A 16,736-nucleotide genomic window follows, 5' to 3' on the forward strand; every position below is an offset into this window, starting at 1 on the left:
ATCGTCATCTGACTTGCTCGAATTTCCTTTCTTGAAAACTCGGCACTGCAGCCACTTTCCTGTCGGGAAGGCCATGTCGCACTGATAACGCACGCGCCGTTCGCGACCGCGAACTACCGGAACCGTGGTAATAGCGTGAGGAAAGTGCTCAAAGTAGATGACGATTATTGTTGTGCACGTAGCAGAAACACTCCCCAAACACTCAATTTTTTTTAAAGGGCTGCAGTTTCCATGTGCTCGCTTGGCGGCGCGCCCGTGTCCCTTGACATTTTACAGCGAAAGCTGTTATGAGATCACAACACGGGTTACGCGCGGCCCCGTAGTTGTCCGCCGCCACCACCACCTCCGCTGCCGACGGTGTCCATCATCACTATCGCCCGAAATTAGAAAACAAAACTTCAAATAAGAAACGCCAAAGACATGTAGTGACATAGTGGGATTCGAACACGAGTCCATTGCGTGCCAGGCCAGTATTTTACCGCTGAGCCGCGCCAGTGAACCGGAAGCTTTCGTAAACTTGCCCTGTGCAAGCATGATGTGGTGAAAAGAATCGCGTTAATATGAGTAGTAAAGCATCTTAGAACAACAAAGGAACACAATGTAAATCGCGTAACGAGTGGGTCGTCCAATAATCCAACACATTACAAAAGCTTGTCCTTCATCCCTTATTGCTATGGCACATACCCACTTCGGGCGCAATTCTTCACCGTCGGCATCCACTGTATGCAACACAAAATTTGTTGCAAGTGTTTAGCGGATACCAGGCTTCTCCGAAGATAGACGAAGGATAGCATAGTGAATACCGGCCTACTACACTGAAATTATGATTATTTGCAGCGTAGTGGGTACCAAACAAGAGTGTTTCTAGCATTTACCGAAATAGTGTTCAGAAAAGGCTCTGAAAGGACGCTCTTCATGTTTTCCCTGTGACTGTGCTGCGCGTTGCGCGCAGGCCTGGCGATTTTATTTATTTTTTTTTTTGCTACCCGCGGCAGCTCACTATGCACCCTTTTTGCACTCGTTCACGAACAAAACTCTAGGGACTACCGCTCTTCAGGACACTTAAGTGAACACTAAAGGGCCCCAGCAACACTTTTCGAAGTAATCATCGAACGGCGTGGTGAAAGTAGTTGATTGCCTCACGAAGCGACAGCCGACAAAAATTTTCAGAATCCATCAACTAAGATCGGTGTAATTTGTCGACCGCATTACGCGTTTTTTTTTTTTCTGAAGCTGCATCCAATCGTCAGCGCGCGTCATGACCTGAAGCGATTCGAGATTTGTTTTGTTTTTTTTTTCCTTCGTGCGCCCATGCAGTTTCGCGAGCCCGCTTTTTAGAGCCCGCGGGCCTGTAAGGACATCCCGCGGCGGCCGCGGTAACCATGTAGCTCACGATGCTAAATTCAGCTAGTGGCCGCGAACCTTGTGTTCATAACGCAGTCATTTTGGCTTTATTTGGCTCGCGAATTACCATTCACGAGGAAAGCGATTCTACCGTGGGTGAGAAAATCCACAATGGTCCATACATTGCACGAAGCATGATACTTCAAGGCTAGCCCCACGCCCAGCACCAGAAAATTCGCGCCGTCACGTGAAAGAGAGAAAAGTGGTATAGCATGCACAATCAAGAAGAGGAAATGGACATGGGCCGGGCATGTAGCGCGTAGACAGGATAACCGCTGATCATTAAGGGTAACTAACTGGATTCCCAGAGAAGGCAAGCGGGTTAGGAGGAGACAGAAGGTTAGGCGGGCAGATGAAATTAAGAAGTTTGCGGGTATAAATTGGCAGCAGCAAGCACAGGACCGGGTTAACTGGCGGAACATGGGAGAGGCCTTTGTCCTGCAGTGGAAGTAGTCAAGCTGGTGATGATGATGCACATTCTCAGGTCGCTCCCGCGAGCAAGTTAATTACATAGGAATGATGCCGGGAGTTCGAGCAAGTAGCAGTGCAAGGTTCACCCCGTATCCTCTGTCACCCCTCGTACTGGCTCCGAATGCCTCCGGTAAATGCATCGCTGCAGCCCTTTCAAGTCGGTCGCGAAGCGCGTCACTGACCCGTACATGGCGCAGCTTACATAGGAACATCCCCCCCCCCCCCCCGAACTCGAGCAGCACGTCCAGTGAGATTGAAAAAATAATAACAAACGTACCAAAGGGGTTGGTTTGCAACAGTAATTACGGGGCTGACACTGCGATTTGTCAGGCATGTCTGCGCACATAGGCGCATTTACGCTATAGACAAGCACATCATATATATAAACACACCCCTTAGGCGCATCTAACGATCTGCGGCGGTCCGTCGCTGGGTGAACGCAACCGTCTGGAGACATTGGCCCGAGTTTCCACGGTGGCGTTCCTGGATGAGCCTGCAATCTTCTCGGGCAACATTAACTAGTTCCACGAAACAAAAAAAAAACAATGGCAGAGTTTCGTGGCCACCAACACGTCGGACTGGCTGCGCCGGGAGTATCTCGAGAAACGGGAGCTGCGCTCTCGAGTGCTGTTTGGCACGTCCATTGAGACGTTTTATCGCGGCGCCGTTTCATCGAAAGAAAGAAACCACGTCCGTCCGCGCGCGCCAAGTGGCGCGATAAGTTCCCCACGAAGCGCGTGCAAACGCAGCACGCGATCGCTACACTCCGAGACCGCCGCATGCGCACCGCGAGAACGAAGGACGTGAAAAACAAGATAACTGGTCCATATCAAAAACGTCTGACAAGCAGCGATGCATATCGCAATCAGCTGTGTGTGAAGGAAAAAGGATTCAAGGCTTTCAAGGAACTCGGGCAAGGGCCGGTCCGCTTCCGACTGACTGGGGCAGAGCGTTCGCAAAGAGGGCTCTTCAAGCAGGCCGCTTCGCTTTTCTCGACGTGTTCGTTTTTGCTTTTCAAGGCGTGAAGTGGGAAGAGTGCCAGCTTCATCGAGCACGATTTCTGAGCTGATAGTCAGACAGCTTCGAGCAGTTGAACTTGACTGAAGAAGCGAATATATTTATAAAATCGTCATAGCTTACTTGATCGAATAAACGACGCCAGATTTTAAAACCATGGTAAACAGATGAATGATGAGTGGGAATATAGTCCCCCAAAACAGTATTAAACTTCAAAGTATTCTGCACAAGCAATGTTTGAGAGAAATTCAACACATAACTTGAAACTTCAGTATTGTACTTAAAACGTTACACAACACCTGCGCGACAGGCATTAATCCCTCTGTGCACAGCCTCAAGTTTGCACCTTAGTGAGGTATCTCTTCTACACACAATCACATGCACGTTGTTGTTGGTTCTTTTAGATAACACATATATTTTATAAAAATCCCAGGACAGTAAGGTTCTTGTTATTTCCGCACACAAAGTCTGCTTCGTGGCGAAAACGCTTAGCCGCCGCTGGAATGACACTGTTTGCGTCTATAGTTATAACAAACCACGTTAATTAGATATTATTTATTTACCTAATGGTAGTCGATAATATCAGAAAATTGCAGTACTTGACGATTTACCGCACACCCATACCTTTAGAAGAAACAAAAAAAAATGTACATAATTTGAGATTTTCATAATCAAATTTCAAGGGCGGTACCAAAACTGAAACGCGCCCGGTGCGCACGATACATGACCTCTCTCTTACGTAAGACTGGAACTGCACGTGGTAAGGAAGTGACGAAACATGAATTATGAATACTGGCAAATCAATTACTCGATCTTAAATTCTGGAAAGTTCCCAATTTTCAATGCCGGGATTTATGTGCCAAGACCACGACATCATTCGCAGACCATTCTGCTGGGTTTCGCGCCAATCAATGGCCACGACGAGGAATCGAACCCGCGCCCTCGTGTTCAGCGACATGACATTTTAACTGCCAAGTCATTTAAGGAGTGTATGTTGTTTTATTCAGCTTTTAAGCTTACAGGTAATTCTGTTAAGCTTTACCCTCTTCGTCTGCTGCTCAGTCCACTGCATATTTTATGAAGTGACTGTTTTCTTCTTTTAAATTTTGTTTAACTAAATTTTTAAAAACTGCCAGGCCTGCGCAGAACGCGCAGCACACTCACAGCAAAAGCTGCAAAAGCGGCTTTTCAGAGCCTTTTTATTAACTCTTTCGATAGCTGCCACAAGCACATCTGTAGGGTACCCGCTACTCCATAATCATAATTTTTGTGCAGTAGGAAGGCATTCGCCATCCTGCGTCATTCTTCTGATAAGCGTGGTACCCGCTACAAACTTGCATTGAACAATTTGCAATTTTTGATGCTGTGACCGATGACGACGAAGAATTATGCCTGAAGCTTTTGTAGTGGGTTGGAGCATTAGACAACTGACTCCTTACGCAATTCGCATTGTGTGATGCCGGGTTGTTTCTTTGCTGTTCTGAAAGGTCTTGTTGCTCATATTACCGCGATTCGTTTCCCGAAATCAGGAGTTTTTTTTTTTTTTTAAGCAGTGCTTGCAAGTTTATTGTCGCTATAGAACTGCAAAAGTGCAGCTCTGTGCGAACTGTGTACTATTTTAATACGCATTGTATTAAATGCCATGTTTTAAAAAAACTGCCTAAGGTTAGTTTACAGCTGAGTTTCAAGCACCGGCGTGGCTGGCACGCAGGGAACCCGTGTTCGAATCCCATTATGTCCTTGGTGTTTTTTTTTTAAATTACGTATTTCACGCGATAATGGTTACGGACACCGGCGGCGGCAGACAACGTTACACGCGACCGTTTTTGTGATCTCATAACAGCTTTCGCTGTAATACACACATATACAGCAGTCATGATGACATCGTCGCTGACATTCGATCGGGTGTCCTGCCTCTAGATAAGAGGAAAATTTGCACGTTTTCCACAGGGTAGCAAACCAGTTCTTCCAGGTTAACCTCCCTGTCTCTTCCTTTTATTTCTTTTCCCGCTCTCTCTCTCTCTCTCTCTCTCTCTCTCTCTCTCTCTCTCTCTCTGCACGGTTCATAGTGCGTGATTACCAAAAATATGGTCATGAACATCGGCTTTCGTTATAATAGACGCGTTTCATACTACCCATTTCATAGCTAACTGACATCAACACAAAAAATATAATTCAAGCAACTTGTTTAATTGAGCACCAAGCAGCATAAATTCTATTTTTCCAAGATGCAGTCGATCTGTACACTCGAATGGCAACATTAACGCTTGAGGCAATTTTGGAACACCAGGTGGAGCATCTCCAAGATAGCTGGAGATGCTCCTTGCTCCAAAAGATAACTTTTGGAGCAGCTAGCGGATCGCTGTTCAGGTACCACGTTTTTCAGAACCCCCTTCTATATTTGATTGATATGTGGGGTTTAACGTCCCAAAACCACCACATGATTATGAGAGACACCGTATATAGTAGAGGGCTCCGGAAATTTCGACCATTTGGGGTTCTTTAACGTGCACCCAAATCTGAGTACACGGGCCTACAACATTTCCACCTCCATCGGAAATGCAGCCGCCGCAGCCAGGATTTGAACCCGCGACCTGCGGGTCAGCAGCCGAGTACCTTAGCCACTGGACCACCGCGGCGGGGCGACCCCCTTCTATACATTGCGTGGTTTTTGAAGAAAGGAAAAAAAGACATTTCTGTGTGCCTAATCTGGCGACACGGCTAAGCTCTTTGTAGGGGATGGGAGAAGCCGGGTTAAAAATAATAGCAGAGAGATAAATAACAGAGAGCACTCAGCCCACAGGAGCGACAGAAAGAAGAGAAAAGAGATAGGAAAGACGAGGGACGCGGTCGAGGAGTTCCAGGACGGGGCACCGATCGGCGAGAGCTACACGGAGTCAGAAGATCACGGACAGCGGGCATGATCGGCGAGAGCTACGCTGGCGTCGGAGATCGCGGAGGACACAACCGTTCAGCACGGAAGCATGTATGCATGGCGTGTACGTTTCTCAAGTGACTACAAAGTCGGCCTCGGCGGAGCAGTGGCTGCAGTGCTCGGCTGCTAGGTGCCCCAAAGGTCACGGCTTCACTCCCAGCCGCTGCGGTCGCATTTCGGTAGAGGCGAAATAATAGAGGCCCGGTACTGTGCGATGTAAGTGCACGCTGAAGAACCCCAGATGGCCAGATTTCCAGGGCCTTCCACTACAGCGTCTCTCAATCACATCGTGCTTTACGGACGTAAAACCCCGGAACCAAGACAGGCACGGCACTGCTTCATGTTGATAAATATGCAACGTTCAGCTGAGAGCGTATACGTACCCTTCTGGCACAGCAGATGCTAAATAGGTTTGCTGAGTAGAGCACACACAAGTGTTGGCCAGAAGTCCTAGTCCTTTCATTTCATTTCGACGCCATAGTTTACTAATAAGTTTACGAGGCTGGAAGTCACGGCGGCTACCGATGTAGGTGCGTCACGCGGAACCGAACTTCCTCGCTTTCAGCGTGCAGGAGCGGTCCACTGGGGGGCATGCAACGCACATAAAGCTGATGCGCTGGGACCCAGTCACGCACTGGCGCAAGCGTAAATTACCGAAGGCCCAGCAAATGTCGGACGTACCGATGCCTCATCTGCACCTGCAGGCCGTGGTGGCCGACTCGCCACGTGTGCACGTGGGCCAACGGCTCCACGAGCGCGTCGACTGCATGCAATTATTACACACACACACAGTTATGAAAAGCTTCAATTTGCAGCAAATGATTAGCAACGACAAGAGTTGCTACGTGCCACTGACATATGCTGACTCGTTTTTTTCTTTTAACGAGCGTTAGAGAGCTCGTTTCGCAGAAATTCCAGCGTCGGAGTCGTTGGCTGTGAGTAAAAAAATAATCTTGTGCGTGACCGGAAATTCGAGAAAGAGACAAATAAAAAAAATTATAAATTCTCGCTGGGAAGCCCTTGACGTCCCCTCATGGGAGGCCTAGGCCCAGCCACCTAAACCTGCTGGTTTCTTATAATAAAGTTTATTCCTCCTTCTCCTTCTCCTCGCTCCGAGTGAGTATCGAGCACAGGTCGTTTGCCGCTGCGAAGCAGGTGTTCCACCACATAGCCATGCGCCTGTTTGGATATATAGTAAAAAAAAAAAAACTTCGTCTGCTTGAAAATAAAGTGAAAATAGCGTTCATGTTCTACACACACGCATCCTGTACACAAGCTTACTGCGAAATGCCTGTATATCGCAGTAATATTGCGTGGTACAAGTGTATGTCATCGGGCGTCGGAACATGTGACTATCATGACGAGTACGCACCCCATTACAAAAGGCCCGCACGTTACTGCCGGAATATTCCCGTAAGACCACATAGTGGCTGCATAGAAAGTTCGAAAACATTTTACGCGCTGGCGGCTTCAATCATGCCACCAATTACACAGAATGCAGCCGTATGCGAAAGCTTCACTGACACAAGCCATTTACAACTTTATCGATTACTCTGTAGTAATTCACGGTGTAAACTTTTCGAGTAACATTAAATAGTAGAAGTACGCACTAAGTGCGTAAAGTACGCACTAGAAACAGGATATCGCAGTCACTTTCTACTGTTAAAGGCGAAGCTTAAGGATCCCCCTTTCCCTTTTTTTTTCTGCTCCACTGTTTATAAACGTGAAAAGCTTCCAAGTATGACTAAGATCGCTACTATCTCATCTTGCCCGTGCAGTGTACTATGCCACTAATAAATCATAGCCTATTTTATTACTTCAGATTAACGCACGTTATAGCTCATTATACGCATACGATGGTACAGTAAACGCTTCATAAATTTACGACCCCACAATATCTCTCAAAATACACACGAGTATACTTTACGGCGCGAACTATAATCATCAAAAACTGTGGAATAGTCTCTAGTGCTTAGAATGTATTCTTGCTCATCGCGGAGCCTTATTTGTAACGGTTATTGCCTTCCCTATCTGGTAACTTACAAAAGCTACTGTTAATAGGGTGTTCTAACGGTGCCGGTTTACCGTATACGGTAACTAAATACCGCACAGCCGTCGTATATGCACGCGATTTCGGAGCGACAACGACAAACTTGCTCCGTCGCGTCGCGAAGGCTGCAACCATGCACGCGTGAGCCATAGAATAAAGAGCCCACTTGTGAGCGACAAAGTGTCATTGTTGCTAGATTGAAAACTATCGCGCGCGTGCCCATGAATTGAGAAAATAAGTTTAAAAGTAGTTCGATAACAGCATGCCAAATTTATTACTGTCTTGTGGGGCATAAGGCAAACACAAAAGCGTTTCACGTTCTTTTTTTTTTATGTGTGTAATCTTTCATTTAACCGCGACAGAATGCCCGGAAGCGTACGCTACAACGGGTACGACGCAATTCGCATGACGATTTCACATTGCGGCAAGCTACCATAATTGCCGCAAGCTACCACCTAAACACACTATCGATAACATCAATAACAAGAGTTACGACAAAGTACGGCCGCTGTCTCACTCTCCGCGAGAGATGTAACGAAGGTGGTCGATACCTCGCATTCCTTGAAGTACGCGCGGATTTAACGAGCATCGAGAGCAAATCGGAACCGAAGCGAGGATCAGGGGTGCAGCCATGTTGCCAGAAATGGCCGAGCTGGCGACAAGCGATATTTGCTAGTTTTCCGGAAACGCGCGACGTGACAAGCGACGGATACGGGTGGGCCTTCGCGACAGCAAATCCAGTCGTTCGTCGCTGTCACTCGAAAGTCGCGTGCATGCGGCTGGGCCGGATCAATCTTGCGCGTCGGATCAATCTTGCTGTCACACAAAAAAAATCTCTATTCGCTCTAAAATGGCACGAAAATCATTTCGCGAGATGCGTCAGGATGCTTCGGCTAGACCCTTGTTTCGTCTTTTTGTTTTTCTTTTTATTATTTAAGTACGCTGATGTCGCGGAATGGGGTGTCTAAATATAAGCCATAAAAAAATTGCTGAATACTGACATTTATTTATTTATTTATTTATTTATTTATTTATTTATTTATTTATTTATTACATACTGCTGACTTGTTTATCAAGTCTTAAGCAGGAATGGGCATACAGAAATGTTTAGTACAAAAAACATAATTAACATCACACAGCACACTGTGGTTACAATTCAACACTTTTGTATTGATTTACGAAAAACTAAAGAAAAAACATTAAACAGTGGCCTAGCTTTGCTGACTGAAACGTACTAAAAAATGAAAGCATTGCGTAACTCTGGGCTGCATGACTGTACAAAAAAAACTGTTAGTGGTTATTGAGAGCATGTAGAAATAAATCAACTGTTGGACACTGTACAGTATCGGGTGATAGGCAATTCCACTCACAGGTAGTTTTTGGAAAAAATGAATACATGAATGTGTCTGTGCGGTTTACGTACTCTAAAACTTTCTTTGAATATTGTGAGCACACAGCACATTCACTTGTTCGTCTAATGTGCACTATTTTGTTGATACCAATTTCGTTGTGGAAAATGAGGTAAAAAAAAGCTTCAGCCTCTCCATTCTTCTTCTCTCCTGTAATTTTTCGAGATCCGCTTTAATTAGAAGAAGTGAAGGGGAAGTACGCCAACTATAACAATTAAAAACATCTGTCAATTACGATGACATCGTAATTGACATCTGTCAATTACGATGAGAATAATATATGAATATGAGAGAAAGAGAAACTGCAGTTAATGTGCATCGGGGGCTTGATTTAACCAGAACCAGAGCTTTTGAAAAAAGTGGTTAACCGCAACTGAACGCAACTGAACGAAACTAACAACTTATGGTTTGCCATCAGGTGGCGTTAGATAGGGTATCTTTTATTGCACTTATTTAGTTAATTAACTAATCGCGATACAAAAATTTTCATCTTCACATTAGAGACAAGTTCGTTTATCTAAGTCGTAGAGGTTATTCTAAATTTGTGGTAACGCATTTACTGCTACTGATTGTTTCAGGCGTTTAAAGAAAGCCTGCAAGATACGAAATAAAATCACGCGATTCTGCTCAAGCGATACCGTATTTTAGAACTCAACTATGCTTCGACCAAAGCAACAGCGCGCGCAGAGTGTGGCGAAAGGAGCGACCGTTACAGGCATCGGCATACATTACGGCCGCACAGGACAAGGAAGCTAACTAAATAACGTGCACGCGAATCGTCGACCTATTGTTTATCAAGGACGATGGTCAGCATCGAAATAGTTAGTTAGTTAGTTAGTTAGTTAGTTAGTTAGTTAGTTAGTTAGTTAGTTAGTTAGTTAGTTAGTTAGTTAGTTAGTTAGTTGGTTGGTTAGTTAGTTAGTTTTCGCTGTTTCCCGTGCCAAAAGCACGAAATGGACGAGAGAGAACGCGGGATATTCCAAACTACTTCTGATTACCTCAGGTACCTTAACATGCAGCTAATTAAGGCGCATGCGAGTTATTGTACTTACACCCCAACTGAAATGTCATTGCCATGGTCAGGATCGACTATGTTAATAGATCAAATTTGGGTATGCACTAATAAAGCATTTCACATTTTTCAGTTTCCATTTTTTTTAATTTAGGTTAATTTACACAATGTTTTCACTCTCTTGAACCCACATGTCTACTAATGGCCGATTCATCAAACATCGTCAAGGGACAACCAAGCAAACAACCACTGACTGAGCTCAGCAGCTCCACTCCTTCGGTGTCAAATATCCACTGCGGTCATGCCTCCTGACCAGCAATGTTGAGCGGACACTCATTGACATGACACTGATCCGTGGGCACGTGCAAGGGTGCGCGTCAAGACAGTTTGTTCGTGACGTTCGGCACGCGGGCACACGATGCCTCGCCATTTGAAACCACTCATGAGTTTCATATCGTGGCAGTGTGTGAAGTTCGAGACCAAAGAATACACGAGAGAAAAAAAAAAAACGGCATGGAGAACACTCAGCATTGAGTGCGCGACGATAACAGCTCTGACCGATATTTTCCCCGCAAAGTGAGAAGCAGATATCGCACCGATACTTGCTCAAAGCGCCCGAGATTATCGGTGGCCCCCTTTTCTTCGTCACCTTCCATCATTGAAGGCGCGACTTGCATCGTCTAAGAGCGCAGAGAAAGCCGGCTGCTTCCAAGCAGTGTTGTATCCGTCACCGAAGAAGAAGCAACTAAATACGTTACTCGTCACTCCAACAAAAGAAAACGCGTTACCACTCTAAGTTACCTACAAAAAAAAAAGATAGAGCGTTACCGTTACCTCTACTGTTACACAATCATTAATTTTAATGTTTTGGCTACAGGAGGCCAGAATAAGAACATTGTATATCTCGAATTCATGTCTCACATCTAACTCAAACAAGGATTATATTCAAGATGCTCGTTGAACGAGTATTATTTGTACAAATGTACATGACCTTATAAATGTTACATTTGCTTGTAGTTACATGTGATGGCTTATGACTCAGCGGCACATGATGAAGCCATTTTCTGTCAATGCGACATATACACCATATCAGACTCAATCATCCACGCTATCCAACACTGAGAAAGCATCACTGAACTTCAAATAAATTTACAGTAATCAGCTTTTACCGGGTCCGAGGAGCCCCTCCAGTGGAGATCGTCTAAATCAAAACTGTTGGTTCTGCCCCGCCGCGGTGGATACTCTACTGCAGACTCGTAGGTCGCGGGATCGAATCGCTGCTGCTGCGGCTGCATTTTTGATGGAGGCGAAAACGCTGTAGGCCCGTGTGCCCAGATTTGGGTGCATGCTCGATACAAAACGCCAGGTGGTCGAAATTTCAGAAGCCCTCCATTACGGAGTTTCTCATAATCAATGGTGGTTTCACTCAAACTCAAGGACGATGACGGCGAAACCAATCACACACAGTCACCGGTAGTTTTCGTAGGCTTTTATCGCACCTAAACATGAACTATCAGGCCCAGCTCTTCAGGCTTCTATCTCGGTAAAATAATTCGCGCATTGTGGTGGCATACTCGCCCCAACTACGAAAGCAAGGCCGCTGAACCACGGGACACGAATGTATAACCGGCGACCGGCCGGGCTAGTGTTTTCCGACCAAAACGCCGGTAGAGGCCGCTACCTGTGCCGTTAATGCTGATGCGCAGTAGTTTTCCCGCAAATACCACATGTCAAGTTTCAACACTTTCATAAACTGAGAATGCAGATTCGGAAATCTTCAGGGACTTTGCAAACTTCAAAGATCGTGCTTCCAACTTGGATGTTTAGCTGGATGCTCACTTGCCATGATAAGAAAGCGCCATCGCGTTCTTCGTGCAAAGTTGGTGAACGAAAGCTCGTTAAGTGTCAAAGGGAACACGAATCGGCCGTGTATAGTGTTAATCATATAAAAAACCATGGACGATGCTGCAAAAGGTTTTCGATGTCTCCATGTAAATACTCTCTTCAACCGCCGCATGCCAAAATGGAAAGGTCCACTGGTAACACAACCTTTGCCCACTATACCCGTGGCTTCCACGCTGTCTTCGAACGGTTAACGGGCGTACACTACACTGGCGACATATGGAGTTAATATGGGAGCTCCTACGCATGCAACTTCTCCAAAAAGTATTTCAAAAGAAAAAGAAAGAGGGACACCAATGTGTTCCTATGAGAAGTAGCGTTCTGAAAATGCTACAACAACATTAAGAACAACACTATTTATCCTATTCTGCATTTAGAGTCTGCTAATTCTTTATACGCCACGTATAGTGTAAGTACATAGTGATTACATAATTTTTCTCTTTGATTATCATTTCGTTTGTTTTAGATTTCCTAGTTCAGCGTTTTCAATACTATTATCGTGTTTATGGAATCGCCGGCTGTAAGGTAGCCTACCTTCCCATGTCTTGTTTTTTTTTACATTTAAATAAACAACAACACCAATAATAATAATAATAATAATAATAATAATAATAATAATAATTCGTTTTCTGTACGGTGGACGGCACTTAAATCAGCAATAAACTTTTTTCAGGTCCTGAACAGCGCCTCCAATGGAGATCGCCGAAATCGAAACTGGGGGGTCAGTGGCCTCCGAAGTTATCAGTAGAAATTCTCTGGGCCAGGTATTTTTCGTGACAATTTGCAAACGGCGCCACCCAGTGACTCCCCAAAATTATGGTGCGCGTGACGTCACCACCGCTGTATGCGCATGCGCAGACCAAGGCTCCCGAAAGAAGGCCGATTCCCCTCACTTTAACATCGAGTCTTTTCGCGTACGTGCGTTTGTTAGGTCGCGGCAGGCAAGCTCGACAAAAGTTTGCGTACACAGTCCACAAAACCGGGGGAAAACGCCTCTCACATTTCTCCGGGATCGGCTCCGACAGATGATGTCGCAAACAACTGGAACATCGCGCCGACCATTTAGTAGCAGATGCCCATCAAGGTGAAAAAAGTCAGCAACCAAGCTCCGCAGGCTAAGACGCAGTTTGACAGTGAGCATCTCAATAATAACGTCGCATCGCACGGCCTTTCGGAATAAATAACAGACTATAGCCTTGAGACCAAAGCGCGCATCACAAAGCCGAGCTGTCTCCAACACTCTTGTGAAGGCCGCAGCCAGGTTGTCACTCGCATGTGCCAGCCCCACCAATCGAGAAATCACACGAAGGTGCATGGGCGAGTAGGTGTAGCCCAACTTAATTCAGGGGCAAGGAAAACAAGGCAGTAAAAACATGCAAAGCAACATGGACTAGCACACGCATATGTTAATCAGCAGCTTCTCACGATAAGCAGCTTGTATTTCTAAAACAAGGTTAACGGTTCCCAGCGATATTTTTCTCTCCTTTCCGATTACCATTCTTTTTTTTCTTTTTATAAGGGTCATGCGAGGAAGAATTCATAGTTTTCTTTCGCAGGTGCTTCAACCTATAAATATGCTGGTTTTTTGCAACAAAGTATTGCTGCGGCACGCGGCTCTTCTGGGTTTCTATTTCTTTGTGAATGAGTTTCTCATTTTCTCTATTTTCATTTCGCTAGCTCAGACGAAAAACAAGTGCGCACGCGAGCAATGTCTGCGCGCGGCGCGGAAGGAACGAAAAACAAGTCCATCGTTTTGTTGACTTTCTTTTTTATCAGATAAGCCTTGCACCGCATAACTAGAATAACAGTAATATTAACGTTCAAGTCACGTCGGATTCGTGTGCTTTCCTCAGTTACAAGCACCACCTGCGCCAGTGTGTATACTAATAAATCGGTAACATTCTACTCGGCGCTCAACATCGGTCATGTGACCCGACTTTTGGGCAGTGAAGGTGAACTGATGGCGATTATCACCTGCATGACAGCCAAATTCTAGACAGCAGTGTCATTTCCTTGAGCAAATCAACTGTCTTCCTTTACTTGTTCAACGCTTTTTGTTGGCGCATTTTGTAGGTTCGTAGGCTTGCTTGTATGATATTAGATTTTGTCATTATCAAGTATCCATATCGCCATTTAGAGTATATTGTTCACCATGCTATAATTCAGAGGAGGTCTCATTTCAGTTTGTAACTACGGGACCTCCTTCCGTATATTCTTGTGATGTATCTGCTCCTTTGTTTGACTTGAAGTAAATGATTCTGATTCTGAACTGCGACTATCACCCATAGAGCGACCACTTCCTCCTCACATATGTCTTCATATATAATTGGGAAGAGGCTGTTGGAGTCCATGCTTATACTTAAATGAATTCTGACACTTGAAGAGTCATAATCACAATTCCATGAAGATGACACACCACAATGGAAGATTTCAGATTCCTTTTGATCGCTTGGGCTTTTCTAGTACCTCCTCCTTTTCCAACCCTTCCTTAATATGCACAACACACGAGCGATTTTAGCTTTCCGTACCAATCGGAATTCGGCCGCCGCAGCGGGTATTGAACACGCCGATTTCCCACTGATTTTCCCGAGGTAGGTGGGAATATGCTTAGCGATATTATGCTATAATTTGGCTTTTACTCTAAGTAAGGAAAAAAAACGCAAAAATAATGAAGGGTTAAAAAAATCTGCATAAGATTAGCTGTGGAGTATACTTACGAGAGGCTACAAAATAGTTCCTTTTCATGAAAGCTCTGCGCTACTGTGACGAAACTAAACTTTTTTTTTTGTACAATGCAATTAGCACGGCTACTTTTAAAGCAGGCTTAAAAACAAAAAGAGCAAAGAAAAGCACCGCAAGATAACGGACAGACATGCCCTTTATTTCCCTATGGCAATTAATGACCCAAAAAATAATTCTAGTTTCCACAACTTGACATATATTAATAAATCCAGATTCCGTAATTTAGTTAAAAAAATAAAAAGAAAGAAAACGCTTTCGAGTTTCGGATGTGGTTTGTGTACGCTGACAAGGTGAGTGAGGGTGATGTGTAGGGCACTGCATCATATTTTGATATAGCGGATGAGTGGAACTGCTTTCGTGACTCCACCGCGATTACCATATGGAAACACACCACGCACAGTCAACAACATCGAGGAAGGAATGTCAACAAGTTTCAAGCATAATCAATGCTGAATAAGTTTCATTTACGCTATAATTCGCTTGAGCAAAGGGAAGTGATTATGCCTGGTGCTGATTCAGTCGGATGAAGCCTCAGCACAAATGCTGATACAAACATCAATGAGAACAACAACAAAAAAAGGGGTCTACTCCACGCAGGCAAGTTATATCTGTCCGATCGCATGGCTTAGCTGCCAGCAAAATGCGCCAGTCAGGCATCGAACAGACATGTTGACGCCTAGCGTTGATGCCGCGTAGTCAGCACTTACATAACACGTGCTTGGCAGCAAGCGAAACGCCTGCGCAAGGCGTGATAGGCGCGCGCAGCTAATAGAAAACAAAAAAAAAAGGTACTTTATCGGCTGAGAAGTATACTCACATATGACCACTGCAGCGACGAGCCTCACCGCGTTGTCCGGTGGTGAGCAGCCGGCGTAGATTGGTTCCAAGATGTAGTTGGCGAAAGTGATGCCGGCGATCGCGTTGCTCGTGGGCTGAATGATGAGGAGCGCGACCCACAAAAAGAGAAATGCCGGCAGCGGACCGAAAGCGGCGAAAATGTAGGCGTAGTCCCCTCCCGACTTTGGGATCATCGTCCCTAGTTCGGCATAACACATGGCTCCGACCATCGATATGAGACCGCACGCAGCCCATACCACGAGGGCCATGCCGGTGGAGCCGGCGTACCGAAGCACTCCCGTGGGTGAAACGAAGATACCGGCGCCTATGATCACCCCGACAATCATCCCTACGCCGTTCATGAGACCCAGCTCCTTCTTCAGTGTTACCGAATTTCCTTTAGGTGACTCCGCACTGGAACCCCGACGCACCTGGACGTCGGGGTTCATTAACTGCGACTCGGCGCTCGGTTCCGGCGGCATGGTCGTCGCTGCGAGGCGTCTTCGCGCCGCGTGCGTTAGCTGCAATTGCGCGTGTTTGGCTCCTGCTGCAAGCTGGCACGCGGTTCCGTGCTGAGATCGGCTGCCGTCGACGCTGAGGGAGACACGCTGTAGCACATGGAAGGCCTTGCGACGCGCCGCTTCTGTTCCGGGTGATAGAAGTTGCGTCAGGCACTTTTGAGAGGGTGAACCCTAGTCTCAGCCTTTTTTTAGTAGATGGAAGAGAGTTTCATAGAGAGAGAAGGCCACCGCGCCGAATACGGCTTGTCTCTCCCTCTCAACTCACTTGCTCTTGCTTCTTGCCCTTTCTTTTTATCGCTCGCGATGAAGGTCTCCCTAGCGGCGAGCTGAAACACGTTTCACTTTTCTGTTTCGGTTTCGGTTTTATACGCTGCCAGTCTGTAATTGAAGGTGGCTTTTGTTTTTCTTGTCACGAACTCTTGTGCTTACACGTTTT

The 16,736-nt window shown here is 45.7% G+C and overlaps 1 protein-coding gene across 1 annotated transcript in view; it reads right to left on the reverse strand.

Annotated features, from left to right (window-relative positions):
- mnd (L-type amino acid transporter minidiscs) overlaps positions 1 to 16,469 on the reverse strand; it is a 120,873-nt gene extending 104,404 nt beyond the window's left edge. The window contains exon 1 of the mRNA XM_037428374.2: positions 15,760 to 16,469. Coding sequence (XP_037284271.1) covers positions 15,760 to 16,261 — 502 coding nt within the window. The 5' untranslated portion in view covers positions 16,262 to 16,469. The remainder of the gene's footprint in view (positions 1 to 15,759) is intronic.
- Between the last annotated feature and the right edge of the window lie 267 nt (positions 16,470 to 16,736).

This window comes from Rhipicephalus microplus, chromosome X (genome assembly GCF_043290135.1).
Source record: "Rhipicephalus microplus isolate Deutch F79 chromosome X, USDA_Rmic, whole genome shotgun sequence".
NCBI classification, from domain to species: domain Eukaryota; kingdom Metazoa; phylum Arthropoda; class Arachnida; order Ixodida; family Ixodidae; genus Rhipicephalus; species Rhipicephalus microplus.